General features: G+C 45.7%; 1 protein-coding gene across 3 annotated transcripts in view; it reads right to left on the minus strand.

Moving 5' to 3' along the window:
* Nucleotides 1–991: 991 nt before the first annotated feature.
* The window catches only part of Dennd5a (DENN domain containing 5A), a 65,759-nt gene continuing 45,226 nt past the window's right edge, over nt 992–21,524 (minus strand). For 2 of the 3 annotated variants that reach the window (XM_036189000.1, XM_036188991.1), the window contains 13 exons: nt 20,547–20,678; nt 18,042–18,194; nt 15,486–15,570; nt 13,033–13,117; nt 12,505–12,633; nt 8,977–9,098; nt 7,426–7,571; nt 6,742–6,860; nt 6,228–6,409; nt 5,685–5,767; nt 4,908–5,031; nt 3,968–4,136; nt 992–2,041 (listed from right to left, as the gene is read on the minus strand). In XM_036189000.1, the coding sequence (XP_036044893.1) occupies nt 1,858–2,041; nt 3,968–4,136; nt 4,908–5,031; nt 5,685–5,767; nt 6,228–6,409; nt 6,742–6,860; nt 7,426–7,571; nt 8,977–9,098; nt 12,505–12,633; nt 13,033–13,117; nt 15,486–15,570; nt 18,042–18,194; nt 20,547–20,678 (1,713 nt within the window). In that variant the 3' untranslated portion in view covers nt 992–1,857. The remainder of the gene's footprint in view (nt 2,042–3,967; nt 4,137–4,907; nt 5,032–5,684; nt 5,768–6,227; nt 6,410–6,741; nt 6,861–7,425; nt 7,572–8,976; nt 9,099–12,504; nt 12,634–13,032; nt 13,118–15,485; nt 15,571–18,041; nt 18,195–20,546; nt 20,679–21,524) is intronic. The other variant, XM_036189007.1, reaches the window with a different exon arrangement.

Genomic DNA, 21,524 nt, shown 5'->3' on the forward strand with positions numbered 1-21,524 from the left:
GCTACCCTTCTTAGGGAGCCAGAAATTCTCCTTTTGTACTCTGAAGACATGAGCCACCCTCTCCTCTCTTTCCCTCCCCTAGGAGCAAAGGAACTGAGGTTTCAATATGCAGCCCGCTCATGCCCCCTGCTGGCAAGACACCACAGTGGGGCTCTCCTGAAGCCTCCTTTTCTTTATCTATTGCAAAAACATCCCTTGTGCATTCCCCAGCTGCCAGAAAGAAAACGGAAATGTGCTGGAGTCCTCTCTGCCCTGCAGAAGCTCACAGACACAGGGATGGCCCTGGTGTCTGCCAAACTCTAAGAAACTGCAGAGCCATAATCTGAAAACGACAAAGTTGGGGAAGACATCATAGCAGGTGCCTCCGAAAAGTAAACATTGCACAATGTACAGGCAGTGAGCAAAGGAAAAGCAGAGAACAGTATATGCAGAACCATGAGCACACTAAAGAAAGCAATGACTGGTTTGAGGGCTCTATGTGCTCAGACCATGCTTCTGGAACATTCTGCCAAAATAAAAATAAAAACTTAGCTGGTCCTAAGGCTCTCCCGCTGTCACATCTGACACAGCAAACCCTTCACGAGAAAATGGGCTTTTGCAACACACACACACACACACACACACACACACGAGGGCAGACAAGGCCACCTGTGTTCTATGTTCCCTCAGTCTCCCTACCCTTCTAAAGAAATGGTTCAGAATCATCCATCAATTGACAATCTTTGTAAGTTCTTGCCAAGTCTCCTCCCCCTGTGTAGTGGGAGAACCACCCTCCCACATCCTTCTTCAGTAGACTGAATGAGCTATGAAAGCCTTGGGCACCAGGGAGGGAAGGAGGGTCCAAGGACACAGATCCTCAGGAGCATCCTAGGCAGTCCAGAGCCCAGCCAGCCGCAGGGAGAGAGATGCAGAGTTTGGTCCTCAGGCAGGCCACACTGCACCCTCCACAGCACCCCCCACCCACACACCCATTAAAGCCAGTGACAGTGAGGTTTGTCTCAGGTGTTTTATTAAGTGGGCCATACTGTAGCTGGTTTCTAAGTTGCAAAACAACATAAATTTAACAGTAATAACATAGCCAGTTAGATTGTGACAAGCTCTTCCTTTTCTTAAAGAGAAAAAAAGAAAAGAAAAACAAATACGTAAAACACACAATGTCAGGTTAAATAAATAAGATAGATGAAGAAAAGACAAGCCTGTTAAAACATGCTCATGTTTACTTCTGTGCAACTTTGTGCCAACAGGAAACATGATTTTCTACATGACAGCGGCACAACGACACGTCCTGGCATGTCTCCTTCCCAAATAATACTGACCAAACAAAGGGAAGGCAGGGGAACAGATGTGGGGCTGACTCTGCAGTGCTGGATCAGAGACACTGCTAAGAATCCCTTTGATTGGAGCATGGATTTCCCGCTCACACACCTGTGCGTGGCCCATGAAAGCCAGATATTCAGAACAATGTTAATATAGAAAACATTAGTTTAAAAACGATGTGGAATGGCCTCATCGACGTGACGGGGCAGCATGTGGAATAGCCCCACACGTGTGTGCAGGCTCAGTCCAGGAGGCCACAGGCTCCCAGTGCGTGGCCGTGCAAGGGAGGGCACCAGCTTCAAAATAAGCAGTGCCAACCTCGCTCCCTCTTCCTGTCACTCTTTCACATGAAAGTGTGTAAAAAGCAGATCAGCAAATAAACTCTAAAATAGATTATTTTTTCCAAAAATCCTCTAGTTTTCTTTTTACAGTAAGTATACATCTCTTCTTGTCCCTTACAAATGCTTAGGTCCCTTTGGGATGAAGAGGCAGAGCTGCAGGGAGTCTTTCTGGGTCCTGCTGCTGGCTGGTGCTGGGAGGTCAGATGTCAATGCCCTTAACAAGGGAGGTCTCCAGTGTGATGTTGAATTCTTGCAGGGTCTGCAGCACTCGGATCAAGGAATTGACGAGTGTGTGGTCTTTGATCAGTGCCACGTCCTCATACATGTGTGCAGTGATGGGGCAGTCAGCCAGCAAGGCAATCCAGTGGTGCAGGAGGTGATCTCTGGCAGGGTGGGAGTGAGTGGTCCAGGCAGGTCAAAGCGAGGGAAGAGGAAGAAAAACAGGACAAGGCCAAGGGGGATCCTTGAGCTAAGTCTGAAGATGAAGTAATTGGCACCTCCCCATAGCCCCACTTCCCTCCTAAAGGAGCTCGCCTTCCACTGGGAGCTGCTCAGCCTGGGAACAACCCAACCCAGTCACCCCTGTCACCTGCCTCTCCCTCCACCTCCTTCATCTCCCTAGACAACCTTGGTACACACCAGTTACTAGGCTGAAGTGAGTACTCCTGCTTCCATCAAACACAAGCCCCAGAGTTAACACCACCAGGAAGAAGTGCTAAGACACATGACATTTCCCAAGTGCCAGTACAGTTGCAAGAGGTTTAGGTTTTGGTTTTGGGGGTTTTTGTTTGTTTGTTTTGGTGGCAGGGGGTGGGATGGGGGTGGGAGTTGTTTGTTTGGTTGGTTTGGTTTTTCCAAACAGAATTTCTCTATGTATCCCTGGCTGTTCTGGAACTTGCTCTGTAGACCAGGCTGGCCTCAAACTCAAAGACCCACCTGCCTCTGCCTCCCAAGTGCTGGGATTAAAGGTGTGCACCACCACTGCCTGTTGAGGTTTAGTGTTTATGACAGCCCCAGGACATTATTGTCTCCACCTCACAAAGGAAGGTGAATAGCTTGTCCAAGATCACAGAAAAGTAGGAGGTGCTCAAAGATATGAGCCTGGTAACTCTGGTTCTAGAGTCTATTTTTCACTTTTTTTTTTCTATGTGTATGGTATTTCGCCTGCACGTACAACTGTGCACCACCTGCATGCAATGGCAGCAAAGGACAGAAGAGGGTGTTAGGTCCTCTAGAACTTTTGTTAGTGCCCATGTGGGTGCTGGGAACCCAACTTCGGTCCTCTCCAAGAGCAAAAGGTGCTCTTAACCATGGAACCATCTCTCCAGCATCTTATTATTTTACTTTTGTGTTGAGTGGCTCATGATGACTTTGCATCTCTAGGCTCAAGCAATCCTCCTGCCTTAGCTTCCCAGTAGCTGGGGTCACAGCCATGTAGCACGGTGCTCAGCTTAGAGTCTGGATTTAGCCACTCGACCACCGCTCCCTGCAGGTGCTCTGAATGCCATGTCTCCAGCCTCTCTGCCTTCCTGCTCTCCATGCTGTCCACTCCGATGCACAAAATCCAGGATGTCAGACCCACATTATTCCAGCCTTCTCATCAAACAATGCAGTCGGAATCCAGGGGGAATGTTCTGTCTCAGGTCTTGAACATGCTTCCTAACACTGCCCTTCCCTCACTCTACCTGAAGCCTCGTCTCAGTACCACCTCCTCCTGAAGCCTTTTCTAGACTCTCTCCCCCTAGGGTTTCAGCACATCGTATAAGGTAGTCTGATGGATTGTCACCTTTTGCTTTTTAACATGACAAGTAAACTTCTCAGTTCAGTTTTCTTCCTACCACTCTCTAGAAGGCCTGGGACATTTAAATTTTGTTTTTGTTTTTTGGTTTTTCCAGACAGGGTTTCCCTGTGTAGCTTTGTGCCTTTCCTGGAACTCACTTTGTAGCCCAGGCTGGCCTCGAACTCACAGAAATCTGCCTGCCTCTGCCTCCCAAGTGCTGGGATTAAAGGCGTGCGCCACCACCGCCCGGCTCGACATTCAAATTTTACTGAAAGAATAACTATACATATTTACTTCCAATTTCCCCAAGGGGTGGTTTTAAATCTTCCCATCAAAATACGGCCTCCATCTTCCCCAATTATACATATTCTCCTTCACAGATCCCTACAAACATACAGGATACAGAAGGAAATGAACAGCCTAAAGGAGCTCTCCAAAGGTGCCTGTACAATGGCCAGTGCCCCCTGCATGACAGCCCTACTGCTGTGATCTGTGTAGCTGCTGCCCTGCACTCTGACCCCTGCAGTACCTGGCTCCCAGGCACACCAGCATCTGAAACTTGCCGTCCTTGCCAATGTTCCGGGGTGTGTTGTTGATTGCAGTGACAAAGCGGCAGAAATTGCGGGCCCTCGTGTGCCAGTTTTCCTCAGGAACTATGTCATTCTGCTCCAGCGTCTCATAATAGGTTTGTGCTTTCTCTGTGAAAAGCAGAAAAGTTGTGACAATGGTCCCCAAAGCCTATTCTACAGGTCACTTGCTGTGGGACTCTCCAAGCCCAAAAGGCAACTTCAGGAGAATAAAGCAAGTATACTGATGTCAGTGAATATATTTAAAAATAATCTCTAGAGCTGCAGAGATGGCTCAGAGGTTAGAAGCACTTCCTGATCTTCCAGAGGTCCTGAGTTCAAGTCCCAGCAACCACATGGTGGCTCCCAACCATCTATAGTAGGATCTGATGTCTTCTTCTGGCATAAAGGTGTACATGCAGATAGAGCACTCATACACATAAATAAATAAATAAACCTTTTAAAATAAATTCAAAAATAAAATAAATAAAAATAATCTCTAGTTATAAAATGTGTTTCTGTAGCCTTTGGTCCCCTGGTCTGAAGAGACACGAAAGCTCTGAGGACTCTCTCCAAGATAAAAAATTCTCCAGTGGGGACCCCACAGGGCTTGGGGTCCAATACTCTGAACTGTCCTTTTGGATCTATAGGGACAGAGGGTAAGGACTTGGGGACAAGCCTGCCTATTCTAGATGAAGGATGCTTAGAATCTCTTCTGTCAAGAGCTCATAAAGGATGAGCATGGAGTTGGGGTGCTTCTGGCAATCCTTTCAAGAAGACCAAGGTAAACGAAGAGCAGACTTGAGGGCTGCCTGACTTGACTTCTACAGCTAGACCACACGAAACAGGTAAGACCTCCACAGCTACATGTTTTTCCCATTCTTGAACAACAGACCAGCTCACCCAGGAAATCCCAAATGAAGACATTTTTGAAGAGCCGGGGTGATTTAAATCCATGCTGGAAAGCTTGTTCCAGGGCTGAAACGAGACCACACTCTCCACAAAGCAACAGTGTCAGACTGCCACGCTAAGAAAGAAAACAGGGTGAGTTACAGGCAGATCTCAGCTGAGCTGCCCTTCCACCACTGCATCCCTAAAACCAGCCAGGCCAGGAAGAAGTCAAAGACCACAAGGCTCTCATCTGTTGTCCAGCACTAACCATAGTGGCCAGCACACTCTTTTGGAAGAACTCCTTAAGGGCATTGATGGAGTAGGGTCACACACAGGACATTGCCCAACAGAGCACAAAGCCAGTGTAGTCATCTTCTGGACAGACACAAGGAAATCCAGAAAATGACAGGAAGAAGGTGTGTTTCCTGGGGGGCCCTAGAGACTCCACTCAGTCATCAACATCAAGGGAAAACAGAACTGAGGCAAAGGCTCCTGAGGAAAGCCATCCCAAAGTAGACTCGGCATGTTGTACTGGGCTCTGGCTGGGCATGGTAACAATGCCTATAATTCCAGCACTCAGGAGGTGGAGGCAGAACTGTCACAACTTTGAAGCCCAGATGGACTACATAATGAGCTCCAGGATAGCCTGGGATATCCCAGAAGACCTTGTTGATAACTCTGGCCTAGCCACAGCACATGGACCTTGGAGAGCATATCAAGGTTAACTGCAACATTAAGATGACTCCCTCTTATTCAAAAGGCTCTGTGTTGGAGGGCAGGAAGGCTCACCTCTTTCTCAGGTTTATGGAAGTGCTTCACAATGCCATTGACTGCCTCCCCAATAGACTCCTGGATCTGCCCAGTGTTCAGCTCTGAGAAAATCAAGCAGACATCCTTAAGGAATCTCAGAGGTTACCAAGCAGGAGCCTGGGGACACAGGAAACAGGCCCATAGGAGAAGCAGGACAGTGGGAACTTAGGAAGCAGAGACTCTTGCCCAACTACTTGTGCAGAGAGAGCTTGTCCCAAAAATCTTGGGGGGCAAAGTCAAAGCTAAGAGAGCTCTGTCTCTATGCAATCCTGGCCAGGTTTACTTTCTATTTTACTCTGAATTCTTGGCTTCCGTAAGAGGGCCATGACTTGGTGGTGAATAGTCACAAGGAAGGAGGAGGCCAGAAATGACCCTTCTCCCTGACAGGAACATGGAAAAACAGAACATCAAATGCTCCTTCTAGGTCTTCAAGGCAAGAGCCACATACGTATGATGATCACAAGAGGAGGTGGCTCCTAGGGCTGCTGCACAGGCTGGGACCAGGACTTTGCTCCCACTTACTGGGCTTGTTGCTGGGCGAGATGGCTACAAGTCTCCGGATGACACTGGGGGACTGCTGCAGGGGCGGGGTCCGGCAAGGCTTCTCATCTACCTCAGGTAGACAAGTGAGCAGCTCCCCCACCAGCACTCGCTCCAGGCTGCCATCATCCATCCCTTTCCCTAGCCATCGGCCACATGGGAACCTGGAAGTAAAGCAATGACCCCTGAGAGCTGCCCATTTCTCCAGCACCCTCCCTTGCTGCTCAGGAGTGCCATCAACAAAGCCAATCCATAGGGACATGTTACAAAACCAGATTAAGGGCTCCCCAGGCTCTCTTTGCCCCACAGTGAACTACCTGAGTGGCTTGGGTGACTTGGGACACGTGTCCAGCAATGTTATACGTGTTTATTTGGTTGAAAACCATCTTGTATCTTTCAAGTGCACAGGGCAAAGTCAAACCTTAAGAGGCTCCTTGAAAAGCTCATACTCAATCACCACAGACAGCCCTGAGGGTGCATACTCAGAGTCACTCACTTGTAGGTATGTCCTGTGATCTCATTCCTGACCATCACATACTCCACAAGCCATTTGGCATACAGCCCAGAATTATCATGGCCAATCTGGACAGTGGTGAGCTTCCCCAGGTTCTGGCACTGAGTGAATAAAGAGAAGAAGTCAGGTCAGAAAAGCAGGAGGAGAGAGTGGCAATCCTTGAAGGCACAAATACGACTGGCTGCCTGCTACCCGGCAGGCTCAGCAACTGCAGGAGCAGAGCTCACAGCTCCATCTACCACCAGATCTGGCAGCCAAGCACTGTCTCCTAGGCAGTTCATGGCTGAGAAAGAGGATGCTAGCCTTAGAGAAAACCAGGGCCAAGACATTCCAGGGGTTGGTCCTGAGGCTTAACAAATACCTGTGTATACCAGCGGAAAGAACTCTGGGGAATCTCCCAACAACCTACCCCACCCCACTCCCACGTGTGCCCCAGGACAAGGGAGTACGTGAGTTCTGACAAACTCCTTCCATCCAGTGACTCCATACAGGATGCAGATTCTTCCCTCAGGGTCAACCCTGTCCTGGCCTCAGACTGTCTCAGGACTATGCTGACACATATGGCTGGGAAATAAGGCCTCCATAGCATCCTGAAGAACCCCCCCACCTCAGCTGTTACAAACGAGTCCCCACAGCCATGGGATGGGACCCCCAGGTAATACATACCTCAAAAGTCATCTCTAGCACATTCCTGGGGATCTGCAGGATCTGTGTTTCACCCAGTTCTCCTGATATACAGATCCATGGGTTGGCGGTGAACATGGAGCCACCCAGCTTCTTGCTTGGGACGATCAAAATGTGGTACGGAATCACTGTTTAGAGAAGCCACAGAGGTACTGATGGGACTGGAACTCTCCCACACCTGATGGAGGGCCCTGACTTGCTCCAGGGTCTACTGCATGACTGCAGCCCCTGCTGTGTTGCTGTCCGCAGAGTTCTGAAGCATCACAACCCCTGACTGCTTCGACACCAGCCTTGCTCTCACTAGTCCCAGGGTTATCATCCAATAAAAAACAAGCCTATCTGTAGGCTCGGCTTTAAATGCACCCACCTCCTAACTGAATTCCATCTCAGAGTACTTTGCAGACCCTCGCCTCACAAACCCTAACAACACAACAACAGTGGTCTCCGCAGGCTACACGGCTGCCGCCTCTCTTCTGCAGGACACACAGAGGGAAACAGTTTACCGTAGGTCTCCTAAGCGCAGTTCAGTGCTGCTCCTGCCAAGGCCACAGCCCTTGTCTCAGAGGGAAGAGCGCCAAAGAGGAGACAAGAGTGTGAGTTGTAGCAGCAGAGAGTAGCTGGTCAGAGAACTGGCTATGAAGCCAGCTCAAAGGCTACTAAGTAAAGAAAGACTCTTGGCATCAGACAAAGATGGGCTCCAAGACCTTAGGGTATTCTGAACCCTCCTATGAGAGTGGGAGAGTGAGGCCCCAGGCAGGGACAGGCTCCACTCACAGGAATATAATGAGTTAGGGGCAGAGCTGGCCTGGCCTAAATCACATACTGTCACCTGCAGTTCTTCCTGCTACTTTAGGACTCCAGAGATCTCTCTCTCTGAGGCTACCACAAACCTGTGATGCTGAGACACCTCTCAGACCAAAAGAAAAGAAGGACTCTTTAGAAGTATACAGGGTGGAAAGGAAATGTAGCTCCCTGGCATACTTTTATGTCCTCTAGCTCCAAGAGCAGTGATTGGAACAACACTGATGTGAAAACAGAAAGTTCAGAGAAAACAGCCATCAAGAAGGAACTGGACCCCCTTACTTCTTCCACAGACACACAAGGCAAACAGAAAATACAAGGGAAGCCAGGCATGGAGGTGCATACCAGTGCTTGGGAGGCAGAAGCAGGAGGACTGTCATGAGTTAGGTTTTGAAGCCAGTTTTGGCTACCAGTGACATTCTTTCTTAAAAATTAAAAAAAAACAGCCGGGCAGTGGTGGTGGTAGTGCACACCTGTAATCCTAGCACTCGGGAGGCAGAGGCAGGTGGATCTCTGTGAGTTTGAGGCCAGCCTGGTCTACAGAGATAGTCCACAACAGACTACAAAGCTACAGAGAAACCCTGTCTCAAAAAACAAAAACAAAAACCCAAAAAATAAAATAAAATAATAAAAAAACAAAGAAATAAAGTAAAAAGGAGACAGCCAGCCTGGGTAGATTTAAAAAGCCTGGCTAGAGCAGGCCAGCAGGGAGCAGAGGAGAGAGCTACTCACAGATGGTTGTGAAGACGTTGGTGAAGCAGAAGTAGTCCACTGCGTTGAAGGAGAGCAGGTGATAGAGGAACTGCTCCTTCTCATCATCACAGCGCAGGAAGGCATAACGCTTGTACAGCTTCCTGTTAGGCAGGAGGCAAGACATCAACACATCAATCCCCAGCCAAGAGGAGAGCAAAGAAGCTAAGCATGCTCACTTCCACAAGCAGATGGTAAGGGAAGCATGAGATGTCAAGCGTCAAGCTTCTTAGGATCACTTTGTAAAGGTGAAAACTAGCCAGTCTGCATGGCTGAGGCTAGAGGAAAAGAGCCTAAGCCGCAGCAGGTCCAACAGAAACACATGCTGATGTTACTGTACTGTCCCATGGGACAGGTCATGGAATCTCCTTTTCGAAGCCAAGGACTGGTCTGCAGTCCATCAGAGATAACACAGACACTGCTGGCACTAGGTCTGTGGTGACCATTCATTAGCAGGCCATACCTCAAAGCCTTCCACAGACCTGAGAGCTGTGAGTCAGAACACTGCATTCCAGAGGTGATGCAGAGTAGGATCCTGATCCTACCTCAGACCCACCTTGCAGGTAAGAGCCAGCACACCAAAGGCCAATTCCTTTGCCTAATTCTAGGCCCTCTGTGGCTTGACACTGAGAGCAGTGTTCAGGCCCTTGTCAAAGAGAAATACAAGAAAAAGAAGACAACTCTTCTAGTTGCCCATACTACAATCCCCACCAGCCAGAGAAGGATAAGCGCCTTACCCACAGGTCCTAAACAGGAAAGAGCTCGCCCTCAAACACACTGATAGAATAAACTGGTAAATGCCAATACGCATAATGAGTTACTAGATGAAAGGCTCTTTCTGGGAACTTAAAGAACAGTGAGCTTAGTCCTGCAATGTTTTCTAGATCAAGAGGGATCTAGAGGACAGCTTAACACCAGACTGATGTTCTAAGTCACAGGAAAAGAATGTGTAGAAAACAGGGTGGTTAGAGTTGAGTGCTCAGAAAGGATCAGGTAGCACATTAGGGCTGGAAAGCTAGGCTAGAACACAACAAAGGAAGGCCCTACACCCTGAGGCTAAAAACTTGCAATCTGCTTAGTTAAGTCACGGGTTTCTATAGTGTGCCCTAGAGGTATGGCCAATGTCAGGAAGTTTAGTTGGTGCAGTGGGAGGCTGGAAAGAGAATGAGGACTAAACTAAAACAGAGCAGGAAAACCAAGGAACCAGAAAAAGGGGGGCTAAGGACTCAGCCTCCTTAGAGGGGCAGAACAGCAGAGTCAAAACTGACCCTGTGCTGGATTGTGGGTGTTGGGGGAGAGTGGGGAAGATGTTAAGATTTTCATAGAGAACAGTAACGACATTGCAAGCTGTAAGGAAGTTACAGCTTTTATTCTCCCCAAACTACTCTTCAGGTCTGAAAGGAAATAAATATAGGACTAGAGCTCAGAAGAATGGCCAGGGCTAGAGCTTCAGAGACGGGAGTCACCTGCTCAAAGGTGACTGAAGTCACAAGTGGGTGAGATCATCAAGTGAGGGAGAGCAAGTAAGACAGAGACAAAGAAATGACACATATGCAGAGGCTGCAACCCCCTGCAAAGAGCAGAGGGAGAAATGGAGCAGGAGGCAGGGTGGTGAGATGCTCAGGGAGTAAAAGGGCCTGCTGCCAAATCTGAAGTCTAAATTCCACCCTGAGACCTCCATGGTGAAAAGACAGAACTAATACCCAAGAGTTGTCCTCTGACCCCCACACACATGCATGCACACACACATGCATGCATACACACTAGCACAGTAAATAAGTACTGCAATTTTTAAAGGAGGAAAAAAAAAAGAGCGGAAGGGTAATTGCAGCCTTATAACATCACACAGCAGTTTCAAGATAAAGGAAGCTCTACACAGCAGGAGTCACCATGGAGAGGTCAAGGTAAGGGGGACACTATACACCAGCTGCAGAAAAGGAGGAACATGGCATGACTGACGCTCTGAGCAAACCGGGATGGAGGTGCTATGGACTGGACATGGTTTGGCTTAAACTCCCTAAGAGGCCTATGTGCTGGAAGTTTGGGCCCAAGTGAGGTGATACTGAGACAGAATACTGAAGTCAGACCTAAAAGAAGGTAACTGTGTCAGAGAGCATCACTCTCAGCAGGCATTTATACTGGCCTTTGGAGTGAGTTCTCATCAGAGCAGCAGATTATCATAAATTGAGACCACTCCATGCACTGTGTCCCTTCTACGTGTGGTGATTACCTTTTCTATGCTGTGATGTAACCAAGGAAGCCCTTGCCACAAGACAAACAGATGTGGCTGCCTGACCTTGAACTTCCAGCATCCCATTTATTGTAAAACAAGTAAATCTTTTTTTCCTTTATATAATATCCAACATTGGGTATTCTGTTGTAGCAATGCCAAATGGGCTAATACCAAGGGACTATGCTTAATACAGTACTCTTCTCTCTCTCTTCCTATACACCTAAGTGCATTCTGTGGAAGCAAATCTCATTTTCTAGTTACTGGAGTAGTTTAAGGATCAGAACATTGGGTAAGAAGTACTGTATACTGAGTGAATGTTAAGCTAATGTCCTCTAATAGGGCTAGGGTTTAAAAAAAAAACAAACAAATAAGATTAGGGCTGAAGACTTACTAGCTAAGTAGTACAACATTTGCCTCACATGTATGAGGTCCTTAATCTCTAACACCACCACCAAAAAAGGGGGAGGGGAGCGAGCCAGATGTGCTGTATCTGAAAGGACACAGAGGAGTCATTGGAGAGGCAGAGAAAGAAGGACCTCTCATCCCTTGGTTTGGAACAATCCAGGGGAGGGGGAGAGGTCACAGATGGATGGGCAGGGGACTGCAGATTTGGTGGCTCTGGAAGTGTAAGCACCTCAGACTTCCTCCCTATCCTAGTGGGAGGGGTCGAGGGAGGTTCTAGAGGGCTATTTGAAGTTTTGAGAAGGCCCAGTCAAGGAAGAAGAAAGGTTAACTGTTCTAGGTTGACCTGAGGCTCAGAAGAGAAGAGAGAAAAGGGTAACTCAGAAGTTTCCTTTTAATTCTCCAACCCTTTGCTTCTCGGGACAGGAAAGAAACAGAAGAAAAGGGGCTGGAGAGATGGCTCAGCAGTTAAGAACACCGACTGCTATTCCAGAGGTCCTGAGTTCAATTCCCAGCAACCACATGGTGGCTCACGACCATCTGTAATGAGATCTGGCACCCTCTTCTGTATACATAATAAATAAATACATCTTTAAAAAAAAAAAGAAAGAAACAAAAGAAAAAATGCCTCATGACCAGAAGGCCCCGGGAAGGAGAGGAGGACCCACTGATTCAGACATGCAGACTACAAGGAGGGAGCAGAAGGCAGCAGTCCAACTCCGCTGTGGGGGAGGAGGGGCACTGCAGGACTTCATCCCAGGCTCAGTCTAACTGCATGCCGCCTCAGTAACACACTGCGTCTCCCTTCCCACCCCAGATTCTGGTCTCCCTGCCAACCCTGGAGCTCTGGTCTACCCCCAGTCGAGTGGCCTTACTTGGTGAGCTCGTGGTCTGAAAGAAGCTGCTTCAGGTGTCTGGAGAGTAACTTCTTCTCCATGGACAGTCGAACCCATGCTCTGGCCTTTCCCACATCAGTTTTGATTTCCCCAATGTTCTGGATGTGCCTAAGGGAAAAGGGGTAGGGCAGGGTAGGAAAGCCAAAGAAGCTGGCCAGACAGCCCTACCCACCCTGGGAGAGTCACTCTCATTGTTCCACGTGGCTTTGCCAGACAGATTTCTCACTATTTGGGAGAAAGAACAGGGAGTACAGGGTTCAACAAACCAGGCTAATCCCAAGCCCTAGGGACGGTGAGATGCTCTCCTGTGCTCTCTCTCCTGGTATAGTTCACCAAAATGCTAGGAAAATCACCTTTTTATAAACTATACAAAGACCAGTAATGAAGACTTCCTAGTTAGCTGGGTTAGCTAAAATGCTTTACCAGCCACTGAGATCTTGTGGGTTATACCCAAGCAACACCTGAGACAAGACTTTAATGCTAATTCATGAATGAGCACAGACGGACCTCATGTCCTGAATTAGGGAGATCCTCAGGGGCGACATGACAGCACTGGCATCAGACTTTCTCCGTTCTGAATCAAGAATTATTCCTGGAACAACAAAGACGGTCATCTCCAAAGAAACCTCAGTATCCAAATAGTGAACTCTCTCACATGTCAAATCACAAATTCCTACAGCAAACAGTTGGTTACATCATTAATACCTTAAGCAGTCATTCACAAATAGTCTTAAGTTTCCAACAGAGATCAGATTTAAACTTTTGCATACTATTTAATTCTTCAATAATTTGTAAGATAAGCCAAAAAAGGTACAGTCTTCCCACTTAACAGAGTGAGACACAGGAAAGCTGATTTTGTGGTAGAAGGGACTTGAGCACAGATATGGCAGAGGCAGGCAGATCTCTGAGTTCAAGGCCAGTCTAGTCTACAGAGTGAAGTACAGGACAGCCAGGGCTACACAGAAAAGTCCTGTCTCGAAGGAAAAAAAAAAAAGAAGAGGAAGAGGAAGAGGAAGAAGAATAGCTGTAAACTCCCCCTGTATAAAGAGAGTTGTAAAGGAGCCAGTGTACATATGGGAAGAAACACTTCAGGACAGCATGAAGGACCCTATAGGAGTAGATAGAGGTCTGTTCCCAACCTAGTCTTTTTCATTAATTTGTTACATGATCTTACAACAATCCTGTTCCTTTTTCTCATAAAGTAAAATGGCTGGACTAGATGGTCCCTGGAGTCTCTACAAGCTACAGGTTGTTTTTGTTTTGTTTTGCAGGGTGGAGATGGATCTAGAAAGAACGATAAGCAGTTAAGAGCACTGGTTGCTCTTCTAGAGGACCTGTTGTTTTAAACAAAATCTCAATTGTTCTATTTTACCAACAAAGACTTGGAGCCAGGTGCTGGGGTGAAAACCTGCTAGCTCAGGGAGGCAGAGAAAGCACCCTGCTGATCTCCTCCTCCAAGGTCCTAGAAGCCTCCCATCTTCTCCTAGACCACAACTCTCCTCAAACTCAATGTCCCTCCCTTCTCTTTCTGTGCATCTCTCTCCCTGTCCTCCTAACTTCCCCTTACTCTCTATGGTGTTTTTCTTAACAATCCTGTGTTCACTTCCTGTCAGCTGCTTGCTTGCTGACTCTTGACCTATGGTTGACTTTATTTAATCCTGTTTAGAATATTAGAGCAGAAAGCTCTTGGATTAAAGTGATGTGCTAGGGCTAAGCCACACCACAACTAGAAACAGGTTTTTCCAGTAAATAATGCAATCTCAGGGTTCACAGTGTGAACAGATGATCCTAAAACAAGGAATGAGGGTTTAATTCCCAGCACCCACATGGTGGCTCACAACTGGCTGTAACTCCAGTTCCAGGGGACACAATGCCCTGTTCTGGTCTTCATGGGTACCAAGGCATGTACGTGGTGCACATACACACATGCAGGCAAAATACTCATACATAATTTATAATAAGAGAAATAAATTAAAAGTTTTAAAAAATCAACTCCAATATTTTTAGCACTGCTGGTGACTGAACCCAGGACACTCAGCATGCCATAGGCTCTATCACTGAGCAGAAACCCTGGTCTGACATTTTTATTAAATTAGAAACAGAAAGGAAGTATAAAGGTTTGTTCATACTGGGCTCTTGATTTGAGTTCCAAGGAAGGGCATTGAATTGACTAGTAGAATAATTTCCATACCCATGTCATAGAAATAAAAGATGCTAAAAACAGCTTCCTGCAAACACCAGGACCATAATAAAACCCAATTTCATTTTTCTTTAATTTACAGCCCATTCTGAAGCCAAAATAAGATGCTTACTTTCACTGATCAAAAGGATCTAGAACAGCTAAGAGAAGCAAACCTGTGGTGCAGTTGATGCTCTGCGTTTCAGTAAGCCCATGGCAGCCCCATTGTTTTCTTTTAAGATTTAATTTGTGTGTGTATGGGGGTGGCACTGTGTGTCTGAGTATCCATAGAGACCAGAGAGGATGTCTGATCCCCTGAAGATCTAGTTACGGCTTTGATCTACCTCACATGGGTGCTGGGAACTGAACTCTAATCCTGTGCAACAACAATGAGCATTTTTTATAAAAAGATTTTAATTTTCTTTTACGTGTATAATGTCTGTATGTATGTGCACTGCATTCATGCCCCGCAAAAGAAGGGTGTAGGGTCCCTTAGAACTGGAGCCACAAATGCTGTGAGCAACCATGTGGGTTCTAGGAATCCAACCCGGCCCTCTGGCAGAGTAGCAGGTATTCCTAACCACTGAGCCATCTCTCTCCAACCCCACAACAGTCTTTAACTACTGAGCTGAGATCTCTCCTGCCAGGTGACTTTATTTTTAAAACACAAAACATTAACGCCAAAGCATCACTGGTCTGAACAGGGAATTCAAGATCATTATAGCAAGGGGCAGGAAAATAAGCTGAGACATTCTCTGCACATGTGAAGAGATGGTCTTACCTGAGGTACTGAGGCTTCCTGATGTGAGTTTTCTTTGCCGGTTTTCCTGATAATGTAACAGGTGAGACCACAAAGCTGATTTCCCCTGGAACCAATGGGAGGGATGATATTCACCATGTAAAGATCAGCTTTTGCTAAAAATATTGGTGCTGTGTCTGGTTTCAATTCCCTCAAATACACACAATGTACATAAATGCATCTTCTACTAAAATCCAGGAAAAACAGAATGGAAGAGAGCAAAAAGCTAAAATGGTTCCCAACTAGAATACAAAGGAGATGGGATATGCCCAAAAGGGCATGGAAAGGACCATGAATAAGGAAGTAAAAGGCAATCTCTAAATGCTCTAGTGGAGAAAGGTCACCTCTTGTCCACAGAAACATATATCTAGCCTATGAGAGTCTATAAACAACTTCTAAACTTCCAATTACATTTAAAAGCATCCTTGCCCTTAGTTGCTGGGTGAGATGAATAAGCCAGGCTGGCCTCAAATCCACAGAGATCTTCTTGCCTCTGCCTCCTGAGTGCTGGAATTAAATTATATGCCACCACACCCAGCTTCCACTTGGTTTTTTTGTTTGTTTGTTTGGTTTGTTTTTGGTATGGTTTTTTGAGACAGAGTCTCTCTGTGAAACAGTCCTCACTGTCCTGGTACTCACTCTGTAGAGCAGGCTGGCCTCAAACTCAAAAAGAACTGCCTGTCTCTGTCTCCCAAGTTCTGGGATTAAGGGCATGTGCCACCACTGCCTGACCCCATCTTGTTTTTCTTTTCTTTTTTGGAGCTGAGGATCGAACCCCAGGCCCCAAGCGCTCTACCACTGAGCTAAATCCCCCCCCCCCCCCACCCCATCTTGTTTTTTAAGACAGGTTCTTTCATTGACCTGGAATTCATCAAGTACTTACTGGCTGTCCAGTGAGCCCCCCCCCCCCTCTTTATGAGCACTCAACACCATTAGCTTTTTTTACATGAGTTCTGGAGACAGGACTCAGGTCCTCATGCTTGTACAGCAAGCATTTTACCAACTGAGCCATTTCCCTAGACCTCATAACTATCACAGATGATAAAAATTTCAGATTCATGGTGATGTTCCTATATGGTTGATAAAAAATAAAGCATGCATTACGTTAGTAATAGAATTTATAATAATCTTACAAAGTCTTTTAGTTTTATATTTAATGAAAGGAATAATGACAGATGATATCATAACTCAGCACTTGCAAGTAATATAGCACTCTGTTAAATGTCTAAACTATAGTATCTTAGTGCTGTGGATGTGGCTCAGCTGGTAGTGTGCTTGTCTAGCAGACACCAAGCCAGTACCATATAATTCCCCAATGTAGCGGTCCATGACTATGATTTCTACATTCCAGAGGTGCAGGCATCAGGAGCAGAAATTTAGGGACAGCAAGGGCTACATAGAGAGATGCTGTTTCAAAAAGAAAATTAAAAAAAGGCTGGGCCCTGGTGGTACACAACCTTTAATCCCAGCACTTGGGAGGTAGAGGCAGGTGGATCTCTGAGTTTGAGGCCAGCCTGGTCTACAGAGTGTGTTCTAGGACAGCTATAGCTACACAAAGAAATCTTTTTTCAAAAAACAACAATGCCCCCCTAAAAAAAATTAAGTACCTAAAGGGCTGGGGATACAAATCAAATGGTGGAGTGCTTGCTTTGCATACAAGAAACCCTGGATTTGATACCTAGCATTGCACAAACCAGGTATGTACATGTCTGTAATAGCACTTCGGAGGTGGAGGCAGGAGGATCAGTTCAAGGTTACTCTTGAATATATATGGATTTCAAAGCCAGCCTGGGCTACATGAGACCTTGCTTCAAAACAAGTACATGAAAATAAAAGATGCTACTTTGACTCCCACTTAAAAGTACATCACTGAAATAAAGAAATTCTTTGAATATTATGTGGGAAAAACAAAACAAAACAAAACACTATACTCCTCAGGGACCTCTCTCAGATCTTCAAATGATTGACCCACAGTGAGAGCCTCATTTCTACTAGGGCTGTAAAAACAGCCATGGCTGGTGCTTCCTGAGCTCACACTCCCCTGTTCTACTTCCAGACACACCCCAATAGCTGGAGAATCCATCAAACTGACCTGCAACTTACTCCCAAGAAAGGTGCCATTTTTAAAAGTTTGAAAAACACAGATTATAAAGTTTATTTATAAGAAAAAATAAAAACCCTGAACTCACATTTGTTAGCTGTTTCATGACTCATTCTGGAAGCACTTTGTTCCACCTTTAAAGCCAGCCAGCTAGCTAGATAATATGGGGCAGCAGTTCTCAACTTGTGGGTCAAGACCCCTTGGAAGGGAAATCAAATGACCTTTTCACAGGGGTCAAATATCAGATATGCATATCAGATATTTATATAAGATTCATAACAGTAGCAAAATTACCCTTATGAAGTTGCAACAAAAATCATTGTATGGTTGGGGTCACTACACCATGAGGAACTATATTAAAGGGCTACAGCGTTAGGAAGGTTGAGAACCACTGCTATGGGGAAACCAGTAAGTGAAACCAGAAGTAGACCTATTACCTGTTTCACTTGTAGCCCATGGCTCCAGATCCTTTCCAGAAGGTCACAGAGGCTGGCAATCAAGGTGTTCTCTTCCACACCAGTGATGTTCACCTCTCCGTGCCCCAGCTCCACAGCCTCTCGGCCCATTTTCTCCACCAGCATCCTCTTGGTCTAGGAATGGGTAAGTAGGATAGATCCCCCCACAGTGAGTAGGACCACATGCAATTGCAGAGGGCTGTGGTAGCCTGCAAGGGATATATGCTGGGCAGGGAAGGACAAGATGAAGAGCCCCAGGGACAGTGTATTTACAGACATACAGGTCAGATTAGGGGGAGTGCAAACTTTCAAAGTCCAGGTAAGAAGGTGGTAAAAACACAGCTATCAGCATGTAACCCTAAGAAGGGATTTCATCACTCTGGAGTCAAGCCTTTGCCTTTAGGAGATGAAAAGAGTTGAATAAAATCCTTTGCTCGTGCCCACCTCTGATATTCTTCCCATTCTCATTGCTTAAATAAATGTACTAAACAAACCTTCAAGCACACATATAACCAAGAAATAAATCTGAAATAACCCTCAAGGAGACACAAAGTTATTGAGTATAATTTCAGGTAAAAATCTGCAAATGCTTATTGTAAATATGTACCAACATCATCAATGTCAAAGATGATTGAGGAACATGCAATCTTTCAAGAAATGTTATCAGCAATGTTCTTGATGGCAGGAAAGGAAACATTATATGGGAAAATCACAAGTGACTTAGAATGAACTGTCAAAAAAATAAAATAAAATAAATTTAACTTAGGGGCTTGGAAAAAAAAAAAAAATAGCTCAGGGTTAAGATCCTGTGCTGCTCCTGTAAGAGGCTTGAGCTCAGTTCCAGAACCTACCCTAGGCAGAACACATCAGCCTGTAACTCAAGCTCCAGGAGACCTGACACCCTCTTCTGGCCTCTGAGGGCAGTTGCATTCAAGTACAAAGAATCACAGAGATGCACACACATAATTAAAAAAAATAAAATCCTGGGCTGAAGAGTTGGCTTAGTGGTTAAGAGCACTTGCTTGCAAAGGACCCACATGGAGGCTCACCACTTCTTTAGGCACCAGGTGTCATGTGATACACAGAAAAATGCAGTTAAAGCACTCATACACACAAAATAAAATATAAAAAAAAAAAGTTAAAATCTTGAAATAAAAAGTCTGAATTTAAAATACCAATTCTGATAGACTAAACTAGCTCTTGTTATTTGTTTTTGAAACAGGGTCTCTCTATGTAGACCAGGCTGGCCTCAAACTCAGAGATCTGCCTGCCTCTGCCTCTTCAGTGCTGAGATTAAAGGTTGTATACCACCATGCCCTACTTAATCCAAGTTTGTTTTTAAGTTTTTAGTGGGGTATGGGGGGTTGTGGAGGGAGCATAAGTGCCATGGTACATGTGTAAAACCAGATGGCTTGGCAGCCAGTGCCTTCACCTGATGGACCAGCCTGACTCCATCTTAAGATTAAGGCATCTTGTTAAAAGGTCAAAATAAGTTCATTCCTGCTTTCTGTGACACTTGGAGTTGATCATGTTTTGATCCATTTTCTGAAATTTGACATGTTCCACACCCTATACTCTAATCTTCACCCTGATAAGATGTTCTGCCAAATAATTTTGAATTTTTTTTTTTCTTTTCTTTTTTTTTTCCGGGACAGGGTTTCTCTGTGTAGTTTTGAGCCTTTCCTGGAACTCACTCTGTAGCCCAGGCTGGCCTCAGACTCACAGAGATCCACCTGGCTCTGCCTGGGATTATAGGCGTGCACCACCACCGCCAGGCTTGAAATGTTTTTCAAGTTCCTATGCAACAACAACAAAAAACCTTGAAAACCCCCTAGCCTTGCAGTTTTGGGCTAATATAAACCCCACTTTCTCCTATGTTCAATGTTATTTTCTTGAATCCTGCTTTAGAGAGAGAGCCCTGTCTGGCAGAAAATAAAGCTTGCTTAATTTGACCAAAGAATTTGGATAATGGTCTTTACTCTTGTTCAGTGGGATTAACAAACCCACTGAGCCATCTCTCCAGCCCAAGTTCCTTAAAGTAGGAGTTTCCTCTAATTTTACTGATAACTATCAGGACACAGCACAGAATAAACACCTGAGTTGTCCTAAAATAAAAATTATGATACTCGGACTGCATGAGGATTTTTTAATTATAAATTATATTTATAGGCCAGGAGGTGGTGGTGCACGCCTTTAATCCCAGCACTCGGGAGGCAGAGGCAGGTGGATCTCTGTGAGTTTGAGGCCAGGTTAGACTAGAGAGACAGTTCCAGGAAAACACAGAGAAACCCAGTCTCAAAAAAACCAAAAGATGTCCTGACTTATCTCTTTGTCTCTGTCTGTTTGTCTCTGTCTGTGTCTCTGTCTCTCTCTCTCACACACACAAACACAAAACACATTTTTTTAACTAAAACAGAAGTGTTTGGAGCTAAGCAATGATCTTTTTGCTGCCAAGGGAACAGCAGCACTGAGGTGTCCACAGCTCACCTTGTTTCGGCATTCCTTCAGCAGGCCTTCTACAAACTTTGAGTTGGTTTGGGCAATGACTGATGGAGAGAGGTTGGACAGTTTGGGCTGACGGATGGTACTGCCCATATTCCTGGCTTCCTGGATGTACTTCTACATCAAACAGAAAAAGCAAAGACCTTTTATGTCCATGCACAGAAACTCCTGAGCACAGCACTACATCCCACACTTTTTGCTTGCCTCTGCCTGAGCTCAAATACACTTGTAAGCAGGAAATTTAAGTTCAATTCTTGTACTAAAGGGAAAAACCAAGATGCTATGATTTTTTTGTTTTGCTGACACAGGTATAATAAAATACCTTTGATTAAAAGACATAAGAGGGACTTAGACACATAGTCCTATACACAGGGCGCGGGCGCGCACGCACACGCGCACACACACACACACACACGCACACGCACACGCACACGCACACGCACACGCACACGCACACGCACACGCACACGCACACACACACACACACACACACACACACACACACTAGCAGGCATATTCAACTTTTTGACATTATGACATGATATTGTACTCTACAAAGTTTATACTTAAGAATCCTGCAGTGGAGTTACAAATTGCAATAAATAAACAAAGTGATCTCACAATGGTTAAGTACATTTACTGTTTTACATGGGCTGCATTCACAGGTATTGTAGGGTACATGTAGCCAGCAGTCCACAGGATGGACATGCCTGCTATTACATACACAGCTCAATGAGCAAATCCAATCAGACCTCAACGTGACTGCAATAATCATTTCACTCACCATGATAAAAGGAACTGAACTATTCTCACCACATAAAAAGGATCTATTTGTCCTAATCTTGCTAAATCAGGAACTGAGGAAACAACCATACTTCCTACTCTTCTACAGTATGTTGCTGTTTCTCTGTATGCTGTTTGTTTTAACACAGAGTCCACATCAATTTCATAAACTACACATGG

The sequence above is a fragment of the Onychomys torridus genome, chromosome 1 (assembly GCF_903995425.1).
Source record: "Onychomys torridus chromosome 1, mOncTor1.1, whole genome shotgun sequence".
Taxonomy (NCBI): Eukaryota; Metazoa; Chordata; class Mammalia; order Rodentia; family Cricetidae; genus Onychomys; species Onychomys torridus.